Here is a 15,225-nt window from a genome sequence, read left to right as displayed (position 1 = left end):
CAGGCACAATTGAGTGACTGAGTTTGATTCCACTAGAGATATCGAAACATCTCCTTTCTCACATGGTAGCATAAAAATTATAGCAGGATACTAGACAGAGCAACTTCTGGACACAACCAATCAGCTTTGAAGACTTGCTTTCCCTTTCCCTTCTGCAGGTCCTAAAAGCAGGCATCTCTCTCTCAAATGGCCATTCATTGGCATAACACAAATTGAAAACAGTATCCGTGACTGCTATCAGCCAGCGATGAAGAGAAGAAAATCAGTTCCCCAGCCCCATTTGTTGCTCTGATGATGAAGGCATGGCTGTGTCAGCTTGGGTTTTCCCTGTATGCTGATATCTTCGCCAGTACAATCATCATAGAATCATAGGATGGCCTGGGTTGAAAAGGACCACAATGATCATCCAATTTCAACCCCCAGTGCTATGTGTAGGGTTGCCAACCACCAGACCAGGCTGCCCAGAGCCACATCCAGCCTGGCCTTGAACGGATTGCATGCCCTGGTGGTGCTTACCTGGAAGGTAACCTGCGCAGTATACGTCAGCTTGTCGCATTCAAACAGCCCCCGGGTCGTGTACTGGAACACGGAGAAGGTGATGCTGTCTATGAGGTTCAGCACTCGCACCTGGAGGCTCTCATCAGGAGATGCCCTCTCAATGGCTTTCTGGAACACAATGCTGAATGCCTAGGTGAGGAGACAAGAAGATTGGCACTGTTTCTAAATGCTCTTTTCATGAACCAGTGTATCACCTGAAGTGCTGCAATGAGCGAAGCCAGCTCAGACAATGAGCACTGCAGCCATGACCAAAGCAATCACAGTGTAGCAGGGTGCAGGGGAACACTTACAGACTGAGCTCTGCATCTGCCTCTGGCTGCTTTTTCATGGCACACCTTGTGACACTGTGCTTGTTTGGGCTTCAGAAAGATGTGCTGGCTTAATTAATACACAACAGGTAGAGGAAACGTTTCTCAGACCAAGCACATCCTCTCACAGAGATTACATAGCTCACTTCTCCAAAACACTGAGCTAAAGACATCGGTGTCCCCAGAGGAACCTCTTGTTTCACAAACGCTGCAACTTAAAAACAGCAATTCCCTTAAATACAGAACAGTCCAAGAAGTGGGTTACTGTCAGGATTCAGCAGAGGACTGGATGAGAAGGGCAGGCAGGGCTTCAGCATGCAGAAGTGGGATCAGCCAAGCACTAAAATCTCTTGGGCATGGGTGCACCATGAAGAAGGATGCTGTTATATAAGATACCAAGGACTCCAGTAGAAACATTCTGATCTAAATTAAAAAAGACTTAAAAACTTTCTGAACAGATTGAAGAAAACCCATTAGCAAATTATCAGATGCAACTGGAGAAAGGAAAAGGCCTCTGTCCTCATTAGCAATGCAAAAGCCCAATAGACTGGGACCAAGCTAATAGGAATTAACCAGGCCAATACAAATGAATAGCACCAACCAGACAAGGCATGGCTGTGTCGACAGCATTATTTTTAGGGCTCTACAAAGGGCGAATGATGCCTCGGTAAATTAGAGCTACATTGATACCTACTGCATTACTGCATAACTGCAGAATGGATTTTCCTGCTTACGTTTCTTCAAATAGAGTTAAAACACACTGCAGAATCGTATATAAATCTTGCTTGTTCTAATTTATAATTGGCTTTTAGCTGTACGGCCAGCATTTTGAAATCATCTCTGCATCTTTCCGCAATGTTTTATGATCCGTTGTCCAAATTTATTAGATAAAAACATTTCAGTAAATAATTTGCCATGTATTTATACACATTACTAATGTTAACTGGAAAACATAAAACAAACAAAACACAGATGAGGGAGATTTAAGGTGAAACTTCAAACACTCATATCTACTGTGTACGTGTAGGGAATGAATCTTTCAAAGGGCAACCTTGCATGAAAGATATCTGTACATTTCCCTGGTAAAATTATTTCAGCATATGGATTGTAGATAACAAAAAGAAAAGCTTCTTTGTGGATTGGCTCAAAATATTGTATTCTCTTCTCAATTACTTTTTCCAGGTCACTTGGCAATGTAAGAAACCATTTGGAGTAAGTACAAGACTACAATGCCATCTCATTTAACCCTCCATTCCCCAAAATGCCTCTCCTATAACAAAAAAAAAAGTGTTCCGTGTATTAAAACAATGAAAATGGAACTCTTCAATAAATACCCGAGCCTCTGCTGGCCAGAACTATAGACACCATCACAACTCCTTTCCAGTGCAGCAAGTCCATAGAGGCTGAACAGAGACCAAGATCCTCTCAGAGTGTTGGGCAGTATGGAGGGAATGAAGAAAGAGGGTCCCTGCCTGAGGAGCTTCCAAGAACAGCAATAGTTACATTGCATGGTAATGTCATATTAGATGCATTCTTCAGGTGATCCAGTGGAAACAGCTCCAGGAAGGAACATTCTCCAAAACTGGGACACCATTTTTAGCTCACGATGTCCATATACTATAGAGCAACACTGCTGAGCAGGGAAGGGGAGTCTGTGTAGAGGAGACAGCAGAGCAGCCAGGCTGCTGGAGTACAAGCCCTTTGGCTATGACTGTCCTGCATTTATTTTAAAGCACAGGACCAGAAGCAGGTTCTCTCTCAGTATCATCCCCATAGAGGAGTCCATACTGTTACCAGTCAGCCAGCAGCCACTCTGCAAGGGGTCAGATGCCCACAGATCCCACCAGGACTTTTAGGCTAAGGGCTTTCATAAGGGACCCTTATTGCCCTGGATAAGCAGAAATGATTTGCCTTTTGCACAAAGGGCAGCAATAAATCCCTGGCATTGAGGCCTCATTGGGACAGGGCTGTGTTTACACAGTAATTTGATGCTTTAATATTGTGTCATTTGGGGAGTGGGGATTGTTTCAACATCAAGGTCTTGGATAATTGCTAAGGGCAGCAGCAATTCTCCTTAACTTATGAAATATCTGCACAGACATTATGACCCCGATGACATCACAGATACAGAACTAAATGTAAATATAAAGGAAAGATTAACTGAGGGAAAGAGTGACTCCCAACACTGTACTAAATCTCCATGCACAAATATATAGAAATACATAGAAAAAAGCACTTTGTTGGCTCTTTCCCAAGATGATCTCTTTCAAATCCATTGCTCATCTCCCTCAGCCAGGCCAAGAAGGCTGTGAATATGGAGGAGATAACAAATGGCTTGTAAAGTTCTACTTTGCAATTAACTTCTGGAATGTTCAGTAATCAAGGCTGTTAATGCACCTCCGAGTCAGACTGTGGCTTTCTACAAGGCTTCAGTTCACTTGCCTCAAAAGAAACCAAGCGAAAGAAAGAAAAGCTGGTTAAGACTGACTTCATCTGATCTCAGTCTAACCAGCTGCAGAGGGATGACCAGCCAACTCAGAGTGAGGGCAGATGCCAGCCCAGCCCCAATTTTCAGTACAGATGTGCCTTTCTTTCAATGCTCAGACTGCTCATGGCTCAAGGAAATGACTTGGGAAGGGAAGGGAAGGGAAGGGAAGGGAAGGGAAGGGAAGGGAAGGGAAGGGAAGGGAAGGGAAGGGAAGGGAAGGGAAGGGAAGGGAAGGGAAGGGAAGGGAAGGGAAGGGAAGGGAAGGGAAGGAACTGAGCTGCTCTGTGGTGCTGCCCTGGGACTCACAGTACCTTCAGAGAAAACTGGTACATGGGATGGATGGCACGGAGGTCGTTCATGGCAAAGTACAGCAGAGAGGCCCGTGCGGCGGCAGGCCTGTAGTGCTCCCTCGCCTCGTTAATCTTGGCTTCAGTCACCTTGGACTCCTGGACCTGGAGGGAAAACACAGAATGAAGACACTGAGAATAAAAATCTCAGTGAGCTCTGTGAAGGGGATGGCAGTACCTGCCACAGAGACACCAGGTCAAATGATGGCCAGCCTGCCCTCAACCCACAGCGCACCATGCCTGAGCCTTCACTCCCAGCAGCTCCATCCTCTGGTGTATCCTTCATTAACTGCACTCTTCCTCACATCCAATCCTCTGTTTTCCCAACCCTCTCCTCCCCCCCCCTTCCCACACACACACAGAGCTCTCACTACGGTTCTTCACTAACTAGAATTATTTTTGTCATCCATGAGTTTTTCCTGCTAATTGCCCCCCTTCTGTGCAAATCATTAATAACACAGGGCTGAACAGGCAGTGCTGCTCATGAGACAGCTTCTCCCAAAGCTAAGAACTGCTGATTTTCTCAGCTACTTGCTGCCTTTTCTCTCCAGCACCTAATGCCTCCCTGCCTTCCCAGCCAGGTGTCAGCATAGCTGCTGTGATGGACACAACGAAAATCCTTTTGGCAGATACATCCATCTCACTAATGTCTCAGTTCTGTTCATTCTTTTATTCCACTTCAGCAGCATGAAGCAACGTCCTTGAGCCTCCTGGGGATTATGTTAGGCTCAGGCTATGTACAGCCAAAAGTGCCACTGATCCAGGTGGTTCAGCAAATCATTCAACGGGGACATGGCAGAAATGGGATCAATACGTGTGGCACAGCCCTGCAGATCACAGCACAGCATAGTCCAGACAACTAACTTTCAGCTGTCCTACCCCAAAATGCTTAACAAATCTAGAAATGTAAAATCCAGAGAAGGAAAGGAAAACAGTTGCTCTCCATACAATGGAGAGGACAGTCCTCAGAAAGAAAACCCTGTTACTTTTTTTTTGTACCCTAACCAAGAACAGAGTAGGGGATTGACTTGAGAAGCAGACATAACATTGCCCTGAAGCAGCTTTCCATGTGGGTACCAAACTCATCAAAACCAGGTGCAGTGTCTAAACTTCATCCTCACTGCCACAGAGTTGGCAGGGATCATCTTTACAGACCCCACTCGTTCAGAAATAGAAGCATTTCATGAACACTTAATTCAATAGGGCAATGCCAACCTTGCTGTGTTTCAATATCCCCTCTGAGGAGTACAAGCACACCATCCCTAGGAAGCTGGACGTGTGCAATGTCCCACAGATAGAAGAAATCATTTCATTTCTTAACGTGGAGGCATAAAGTGGAAGGCAGTCTGATCCTGACCTGAGCACACGTGTGTGGGCTGAAAGACAAGCACAGGTTGTAAAGATGGGATGCAGGGGGCAGCAGCTGAGGATGGCCAGACAGGAGTCCTGCTGCAATCCAGGCATGATATGTGCATTTCTTGAGTCTCCTTGGCATCAGGGCAAAACCACCATGCACTTAACTGTCCCTATGTGGCCAGTAAGGTGACTTGGTTAGGTGTCAACACTGGCAGCTGATTTGCATCCCAAGGAACAGAAGGGTACAAAATACCCAAGTTCTTGCAGATTCACTCGAGATCACAAACTCAAGACTTCAGTCCCCTGGCAGAACTAAAATGCAGCTTAATTGAGCAAGTGTGATGTGTTCAGAATTATGCTGGAGCAGTTTAAAGCCGCCTTGATACAGTGCGTAAATTTTATCATCTTTACATCAGGCACTGCCATTTTCCCTTGATCTTAAATAGGCCATTTAACATACAAAAGCTCCGAATAACTGAACGGCTTGAAGCTGGCCAGAATGGTGAGTGCTTCAATTTATAACATTTCCTATTCACTACTCAGCAGAAGACCCCTATGTTGCGAAGAAGCTGTGTTTCACCCACAGATCCTTAAAGAACACATCTCACATGATTTCCTCTGAGCCATCACTGTCATTATACCTTCTCTTCAATTTCTGCTGCTGTCTGTTTAGTGGTCTCCAAGTTCTCCACCAACGCTGTGTCTCCCAGGAAGTTCCCAGATGCCGATGACAGTCTAGACAACAAGTTGTCCTCTAATGTTTTCAGGGTGATCTTGAATCCATTCTGTTGCTTTGTGAGATCTGACTGCAGATAAACCATTAATAAAGTCTTAGGCACAAAACATGCAGGATTAACCACCTTCACAGGGGAACGGACTTCTAAGTGATCACCGCCACAGTTCAACACTGATTATTCCTGCTTTGACTGTGAACAGAGCTCTGGGAATCCTACGTACCTAACGTGCCACTGATTCATGGAAAGAAGCACAGAAAGCATGAGGAGAACTCAGCCCTTCTACTCAGAAAGTATTAAACTGCTGGAAATGAAAAAGGTGGAAAAGACCTTCAGCCTCTGTCACAAAGAATCATAGAATGGTCTGGATTTGAAAGAACCTTAAGCATCACCTGGTTCCAGCCCCGTGCTGTGTGCTGGGTTGCCATCCACCAATCTCAAACACACATTCTGTATCTCTGTCTGGAAAGTATTTATGAAGCTTAACTCAACCTGAATAGTTCCTCTGAACCAAGCCTACATATCAACAGATACACCAGTTCTACTAGTAATAGAAGCCAGGGGGCTAAAACATGGATAGGGAGAACACCTGCAGACTCACTAGGGTCCAGAAGTGAGCACTACTCATCCTGGGACCAAAACAGAAAGGAAACTCAGTCTCGCTCAATTGCTGCTCCCTTTTGTACCCTGTACCCAAAGACTCCCTCAGAACACCAGCCTGCAGTGCTGGAAGCTGCTCACACCAGGACAATCCCCACAGTGAAGGGTTTGCAAAGACAATGCTGGGCAACCTGTCCCAGTGCATCACCACCCTCTGGGTGAAAACTTCCTCCTGATATCCAACGTAAACCTCCCCTGTCTGAGCACCTATTCTGAGCATCAGACCATATAAGATGTTGTAGCACAGCCATGCAGCTGATTTGGATGCTGTGAAGATAGAAGCCTGGTGGCTACTCCCTACAAAAACTGAGCTAATCATTAGCTTGACTCTGTACATAAAACACTGCTCTGTTATACAGTTTTAAATCCTCACACTGCACTTAAGCGACAGAGCCAAGTAGTATTTGCTCCATCAGCAAAGGTTTTTCAGCAGATTAACCAACACTCCCCATAAGAAGTCATCTCTCAATATTTGGGCTGAGATTTCACACTCTTGCTGTGCACACACTCGTTTTGTGTCAGTGCCAGAAAAGGATCCAGCAGTGAGCACCAACACGTGATGCTCACCAGTATTCCTGTGGCAGAGCTGTTCTCAAAGACCTGCTCCTTAGGCCCTACACACAGGTGGTGAATACCTCACAAGTCTTGAAACACGTCTAAAACTAACACTAACTCTGTAAGCTCCTGTCATTCAAGCATAGCATGGCTTGAAAAATGACATTTTGCAAGCTATTATTGCAGACCACAGCCTGCAAGCCTGCTGCTCTTAATGAGGCTGCATGTGACTTTTGCTCCAATAGCTTATAATCACCATGCAGTATCTGGAAAGCACCCTCAGAAGGGCACACAATGCTGTATTTGCCACAAAACCCTGCATCTGTTGCAGCTCTATAGTGTTATTGTTTTCAGCAGGAGCAAGGTCATCATTTCTTATTCCTACAGTGGAGCTCATTATCTGCTATTTCACAGCTTATACATAACAGCTCTGGTTCAGGAAACAGGTGATGCTGGAAGCACTTACTGTTTTGCTCCTGCAGCTCACCTGGGCTACAGGCCCAGTGCAGGACTTGTTACCAACCTACTGATATCTAAAGGGGAGCTACAGGAAAGAAGGGGACAGACTTTAGCAGGGAATGCTGTGATAGAACAAGGGGAAATGGTTTCAAACTTAAAGAGGAGAGATTTAGGTTGGATATAAGGAAAAAGTCTTTTTCAGTGAGGGTGGTGAGACACTGAAATAAGTTGCTCAGAGATGTGGCGGGTGCCCCATCCCTGGAGACTATCAAGGAAAAGTTGGATAAGGCCCTGGGCAACCTGACCTATGACATGGAATCAGTCTCTCTCCTTGTGACAGGAGCCGTTACCAGCAGTGCTGCTGTCCCCAGAGCAGCAGTCAGGGACCTCTCTGTGCTGTGGGTCACCCCATGCAGCCCCCAGCAGAAGCCGGAGCTGCCTGCAGTCCCCGGGCTGCTGGGACAGTCTGGCTCCTATAAGACAGGCACAGCTCACACATTAATTGCGGTCATTACGTATTCTTTATGCCATCTTTTGGCTCGTTAGCGCATGAGCCCGTTTCAAATGAAACGTGTCGTTAAGGCTGCACAGATAACGTAGTTTAGAATCTCATTAAAGAAAAGATGATTACTGAAGTGGCCTGGCCTGACCGAACGTGTGTACTAAATTCACTCTGACTCTCAGTAAATATTCAGCATTATACATATCCATTATAGTGCTAAGTTTGCCATTAGCAACAAGGCTTTAGAATGATATACTGAGACAGAAGCAATATTTATTTAAATGCAAAGAGAGAGAAAACATTTTGGCCATTTACAAACAAGCATGAATAAGAACCAGAACAGAAAAACTTACTTATCAGCCTCACAACATTTATAGTGCCTAAAATTAAGTGAGATTAATCCTATCTCCAAAGTAAGAGTGAAAGATGGAGAAAAAATGGTATAATATGAGCCTGCTTCCATTTACAAGAGGAGTAGGAAAAAGAGTTTTCTACCCGTAGATTTGGAGAAAAAGAGCTTGAAATTGCAGTTTAAGTGTTCCCAAAAATACCAAGAAAACAAAAAGTAGCAGAAAAACACTTCTCCCTCAGCACTTATCATTGAGACAGGCTGTGAGAGATGGGGCTGTGCAGCCAGCAGAAGAGAAGGCTCTGAGGAGGGCTGAGAGTGGTCTTTGAGTATCTAAAGGGGCTGTGAGAAAGAAGGGGACAGACACTTCTGTAGGGTCTGCTGTGATGGGGCAAAGAGCAATGGTTCCAAACAAAAGGAGGGGAGATGTAGATTGAAGTTTCTCACACTACAGGCAGTGGCACAGGTTGCCCAGAGGTGCCCCCTCCCTACACACACCCAAGGTTAGGCTGGAGGGGCTCTGAGCTGTGGGTGTCCCTGCTCAGTGCAGGGAGCTGCACTAGATGACCCTTAGGGGTCTCCTCCAACTCAAACCGTTCTATGATTCTATGAGGGAAATCCGATGTTATGAGGAGCTCAGCAACCTCTCCACATGAAATGCTATTTGTCTTTAAATATTTATATTATTTTTCATCTTTTCCTGCCCACCTTGAGCTGCTCCAGGTCGGGCCGCTCCGCGCTGACCACTGCAGCCAGCAGCTGCTCCTCAAGGCCGTCCCGCGTGACAGTGAAGTTGATGAGGGTGCACTGTGCCTGCAGCTCGGGCTGGAAGTGGGGGTTTGCCAGCTTCGTGTGCAGGATCAGACGGAAGGCAGGGTTGAACTCGCACTCTTTGTCCCCAATCTTAATGTACCTGAAATTGGAGCAAAAGGAGCATGGGTGCATGTTCCTTCCAGTACAAATGATGGCATCAGCCAGTGGAAGTGATACTTCCAAGGATGCAGCTGGGCTTTAGTGGAATTTGAGTACACGCTCCAGTCAAACATCAGTCCCCCTAGGCCTCTTCTTGTCTACTTCTGTTGCTTTTATGGCTGGGAATCAGAAGCAGAGATAGAACATCCAGAACAAGCAGCTCCTGGCAGCACCCAGCAAAGCCTCTACTTCCTGCCCTAGAACGACCAGCAGCCATCTGTGGGGTCAGCCACAAAGGACTGGGACTGACACAGGTCAAAGCCCACGATTAAGTACAAAAACAGTCCTCAAAGGCCTGAAGGAAGATGAGATCCAGAGCCCAGCCAGATTTCTGTCGTTTCCTACTCTAGTGTGAGGTGCTGAGGAGGTAGGCAGAGCCACCAAGAACCTGCCCTCATTAGAAACACATACATATTCCTAATGTATACATCTGCAGCTGTAACCACAAAGGATGCACAGTGTTTGCTAAAATCCAAGGTTACCTTTTCTTCATAACAGCCATAGCTATTTTGGTCATAATCCAGCATCAGGATAGCCAATTACAGACACCAAGGTCACCCAACCCAGAGGAGGATTGCAGGTCTCACTTTCACAAGAGCTTTGAATGGTGCTGTCCAGCTAAATGAAAACTTCAGATTTATTTCATCCTATGAGTGAATGACCTGTGATTGCCTGATTTAAACACTCTTGAAGGGAAGATGTTAGTGATGCCATAGACAAGCACTAACAAGTGACAAGGTCAGGAAAGGAGAGCACAGCAACACAAAGCACACACACCAGGAAAAGGGTAGAAATGGAAGCACATGGGACACTGAGCCTTCCCAGAGCTCACCTTCCTTTCTTGATTGTTTCTCGCCCCAGTAAAGGCCCCAGAACTGGATCTACTGACTCTTCCATGTTTTCAATCAGAACCAGTTCTCCTGCAGCCAGGGCTCGTTCCATTGTGTCCAGATACCTGTGGAGACAGCATTAGCACCCAGTACAGCAAGGCTGGGGTTGGCTGCAACGCATCACTGCAAGGAGACCACCAGGGGACAGAGGGATGCTCCAGCTGTGATGCATCACATGCACGTGTCAGGAAATGGCAGAGAAGAAGAGGGGCAGAATGGTGTCAGCATGTGATGTTGAAAGTGGCACTGTCTGGGAGGGAGAAAGGACAAGCAGTAACAGCTGCATCTTCGTTCCCAAGAAAAGATGGGTTGGACTGTGGGTTTTTTTTTGCATGTAGTTTGTTTTTCCCTAAAAGCCACTGGCGCAATTAACCTTGTATAAAAGCAGAAAAACAGCAAGCTGCATCCTTTCTGTGCCCTAGGGTTAGGGACAAGTTTAGGACAGTTGTGACTATCATTTAATTCTTCTTTCCTCATATGGGAATTATGCCTTTTTGCAATGTCTAACTCCCCTTTCAGGGTACCTGCCAGCTGCATATGTGCTCAGGAGGGGAAAAAGAGATGCACAAGTGTTTGTAATGGCAGCATATGAGTGTTACAGGATCTGTTCCTCCTGGAGGTTTATATCCATGTGCCTTCTCTCTTGCATCCCTTACTTTTCCCCTCTGGATAAGGTATAGTGACCTGGTTGGCCAGGAAACAGAAATTTGCTCTAATGAAAAATACCGCTGTTTCCAAATGTCTTCTCAGCCCACATGAGAGCAAACCTAATAAATTCTTGTTATTTTCTAAGATAAAAGCAGAGGGAGATCAATACAGGCAAAGCCAAATACCCCCAGATAAGCACTGAGCTCTTGGGTCACTCTCAGGCAGTGCAAAATAATGTATAAAGGGCCAAAAATCTCAGAGTTAGCATCCAAGCAGAGATTTGACTCTTGGTCTATTCCTTCCCAGCTGGGAGTCCTCACTAGTGGGTACAAGTTGATATAGCAGGAAATGATGATCTGACCAGAGACAGGAGACAGGAGTGAAAAAGCCTTCCCACTAAAGATGTGGCCAGAACATGTGATGAGAACATCCCAGATGGTGCCAACACTGAGCAGAGTTAGCCCATCTGGGTGGTGCCCCTCACACCAACTTCACCTCTGCCTTCTTCCAAAGCTGTAAGAAGCTTCACTCACCTGCTGGGGTGAAACTGAGTCAGGACCCAACGTGACATAAGCCTGAAGGAGGATGCCATGGTCCTATGCATCACACAGCCTCCAGCATACTTCTCCTTTCAATCTCTGTTTCTGAGGAGTTTCTATGGTAACTTGGCCAAGCACTAAGCAGACCCACTATCTACTGAGGAACCTCTATCATTTTGGTAATGAATAACCGGCTCCTGCACCAATACTTCTGAGAGTTTCCCTTCAATGTAATGGGCTCAGATGGCTGCAGATAAACATATGCTGCTCATCAAGCACAAGGGGCAGGTAGCCATGAAAAGGTACTGTTCTGTGACACAGCTGATGCTCACCCCTTCTGTCCAATTCGGATCACCCGCAGGTCTTCTCCATACTTTGCTTTGATCCATTTGATTCCCTGCAGCTGAGGATCCACCAGGAGGGGCCAACGCTCGCAGTTGGTGAGAATGGTGGCATTTTCAGTGGACATCCGATCGGCCGGCAGCCCCTCATTCTGCCAAGCTGCAATATCAGCATCATCTGTCAGCATGGTCAGAGGGTCCAGGGATGGAGTTACAGGGATCGGCACCTGGGGGACAAGGAGAAGTGTGTCAGCACAAGGCATCAAGCATGGCTTGTTATGATGAGCGAGCAAAACAATTCAAGCAAATTTAGCTTAATTAAAAACTGAGAAGTTTTGTTTATCAGTATTCTACCATTCTACTGGGTAGTTTTGATCTAATATTAAGTGTTTTTCACTCCTGTTGTGAATGAACATAAATTATGCATGGATCCCAACGATTTTTTGCCTGCAGAGTGCTGAGAGCCCTGAAAAGCTGCAGCCCACCCAACCAGGATCAGACCAAACTGCTGCGTGTGAGCACTCTGAAATGACAGCTTAGAAGAATATAATTAACACCCTAATCAGCCTGCTGCTGTGCTGCAAAATGGCATCTGCAGTTCCAGAAACACTTCTCCAACATGGGAGGCCACTTCTGGGTGCGACAACTAGAAAGTTACCTGCATCATTTATCTGCACAGAAAGGGTCGTTAAGTTTCAGATGGAAATTGAGGCCACTTATGTGAAACCTCTAAGCACCAAGTCAGGCCCTTTTTGGACCATTTCCTTACTTAACCAAGCTTTTGGTTTAGTATTAAGGAACACAGGATGATGTTTTTTATCTCCCTCATCATAAGGATCTTGCTCTTTTTCTCAGCTTTTGATTTGAGCATCGCTGCAAGTTGTGACCTTACATAAAAGCCTCTTGGCATTTCACCAGGCTTTGTAACATCCAGTTAGGTAATGATGTGCAAAAGCTCAGTCTTGCAGGAGACTGAGCACATGTTAATTTATTGATGTATTAAGTACATAGTAGGAAATCAGTGAAATATTACTGAGTCTGAAGCACAATGGTTTCCATGTGCTCTCCAAGACATGGGTGAAACTCGGGAACTGACAGGCATTGCCAGCATGAACAGAGCTCATGTCTTACATGAGTTACCATCTGGAGTCTCTCCAAGCCTACTAGAGAGCTAGCAGTGAGCTCTGCCTCTTCCAAGCAGTCTCTTTTCCATACTACCTCCTCTGTAGGCTGTCTCTGACTCCTGCACCAACTGACACTAGTCTCCATGTTTTAGATTCCATGCTGCAGTTTCTCCACAGTCCACAGGGGAATGGGATCACCTGCACGGTGCAAGGAGACCACAGTGTCTTCCCCAAAGAGGAAACAAGCGTGGCTATGACTTGATCCTCAGTGCAACTTGGTGAGGCCACAGGGGTGCGATTTACTTGGAGGATCCCCCATGGACAACAGTTCAAGGCCATGTTATACCCAGTGACAACTGCTTTTCAGAGAAAGCAGGGCTTACTTCTAACTGCTGCAAATAGGGCTTCCAGATTTTATCCATGAGGTCTTGTCGGTATTTCTTGGTGAAGTATCCCAGGTAGGAAACAAACGCTGTAATCAGCAGGACATCGCCACACAAAGTGCTCTGCTGATGTTTGAAGTCCTTCACAGCTTTGGCCCATCTCACATTTTCAGAAGCAAGTCCTCCAACCTGCAATTTCCCAAATCAAGTTCATTGTTAGTATGGCTCTTTAAGCAGTACCTAAAGATCTGACCATATCCATACGTTGTCCCTACCTCAAATGTCATCTCCTAAAGTTTAAAACCAGGATAGGAAACACCCAACAGTTACTTCGCTGAACTCTTCCTGTCCTGTGAAAAAGTCTGGTTCTGCACTTGAGTCCCAGTATCTAAATTAATAAAGGGAAGATCCATCACCCAGTGCATTGATCCTCATTCATCCCCAGCAGGAATCCACATCAGGACTTATCTGGCAGCCCATCAACTGTTACTTGCCTCCATGTCACAGATTCACACCTCATTATGCTCCCCTCACTCAAAGACCAACAGCCACAACCCTCAGCTGTTCCAAACAACTCATGGCCATGGCAGGTGACATTTCACCTTCATCCCAATACCCTTGGGTCTTCGTTTTCCTTTCCTGCAAAGTCCAGTCCAGGAAACAGTCAGGGACAAGATCTCCTTCTACCTTCACGTTTACCATGTGATGCTCTATCAGACAGCAGGATTTTCTAGGGGATGTGCTCTGCTTGGCTAGGCCAGATGAGTTCCTCTCATTCCTCTCCAAAATACACAATGGGAGGAAGAGCTGCAGCTGGGTCGGACTCAGCTCCTTAAGCACCTTGTCTGCAGGCAGCAGCCCTGAGCAGGTGACTGAGGAAGACTCTACAAATGACCACCAGGTAAGAGCTCCTGACATCATTTCCCAGCTTCCCACAGACAGAGGAATAAGAACATTTTGAAACAGAACGTCCACCTTCATCTTAATAGCCACTGATGACTTTTTCCTTCATTCCTAAGGTGTCACGGATGCCAACCAACCTTTTGGCACCTGCAGCATCTTGGAGCTTGAAGCACCACAGTTCAGCTACGTTTTTTTGTAAAAAAAAAAGTACATCCTTTTATGCTCCGCCTGACCTTTTCAACTGCTAAAATCTGCTCTCACAGTGGAAAAACACCGAACAATCACGCTTGCTTCACCTTCTCCGTGCCACTCATGATTTCAAGCCCTTGATATCCCCTCTGCTGTCTGCTTTTGAGGTTGAAGAGCTTTAAGTCTATTCAATAATTCCTCAAACAGAAGCCTTTTGATTGTCCTTGCAATCTTTATCTTTACGGAATGATGTAATCTTTATCCTCTGGTTTCTTTTTGTTGTTACTTTCCCTGCACCATTTCCAATTCCACTTCATCCTTTGAGGTACAGCAGAGGGGCTGGAGGTAGAGCTGCATGCTCAGGATTTATTTGGAATGGATTTATATGGTTAAGATTGTGATTTTTTATCATTTTTTCCCCTGTTTTGTTCTCTTCTTTTCCTAATAATTGCTAACATTCAATTTCAGATCAGGTTTGGGGTGTTATTTCTTTCCCCCATGGGAGCACAGAGCTCACACGCTCACAGAACTCTTAGCTCCATCGTTTAATGCCTGAATGGCAATAATTACTTCAGCATATTTATGTTCCCTGCACTTCACATCTCCATCACTGGGTATCATTTCTACAGATCTTCATAGATTTCATCACTACTACATTCATATTTTAGACAATCTGTGCAACCTGCTTTAGACATCACCTTTTTCAGACTGTTTATGAATAACCTGACCAACAACAAGAACCAAAAGAAATCAGCAAAAATACCTCTGGTGGTCTTCCTACCTTCGCAAATCCCTAAGAAACCCATGAGAACTGCCCCTCGGGCAGTTTGATATCCCACCAGGAGCAGAAAGAGGCTGCCCATTTTCTTTGACTTGTTATGATACATCAGAGCTACCCCTAAACCTGTCCTATCTCATCA

The 15,225-nt window shown here is 45.6% G+C and overlaps 1 protein-coding gene across 3 annotated transcripts in view; it reads right to left on the bottom strand.

Annotated features, from left to right (window-relative positions):
- Nucleotides 1-15,225, bottom strand: part of DNAH9 (dynein axonemal heavy chain 9) — a 158,611-nt gene that overhangs the window by 51,495 nt on the left and 91,891 nt on the right. For all 3 annotated transcript variants that reach the window (XM_015880078.2, XM_032448311.1, XM_015880079.2), the window contains 7 exons: nt 13,214-13,402; nt 11,698-11,933; nt 10,121-10,243; nt 9,025-9,229; nt 5,699-5,863; nt 3,666-3,806; nt 517-687 (listed from right to left, as the gene is read on the bottom strand). In XM_015880078.2, coding sequence (XP_015735564.2) covers nt 517-687; nt 3,666-3,806; nt 5,699-5,863; nt 9,025-9,229; nt 10,121-10,243; nt 11,698-11,933; nt 13,214-13,402 — 1,230 coding nt within the window. The remainder of the gene's footprint in view (nt 1-516; nt 688-3,665; nt 3,807-5,698; nt 5,864-9,024; nt 9,230-10,120; nt 10,244-11,697; nt 11,934-13,213; nt 13,403-15,225) is intronic.

The sequence above is a fragment of the Coturnix japonica genome, chromosome 18, assembly GCF_001577835.2.
Source record: "Coturnix japonica isolate 7356 chromosome 18, Coturnix japonica 2.1, whole genome shotgun sequence".
Classification (NCBI taxonomy): domain Eukaryota; kingdom Metazoa; phylum Chordata; class Aves; order Galliformes; family Phasianidae; genus Coturnix; species Coturnix japonica.
This window is presented reverse-complemented; position numbering and strand designations above follow the sequence as displayed.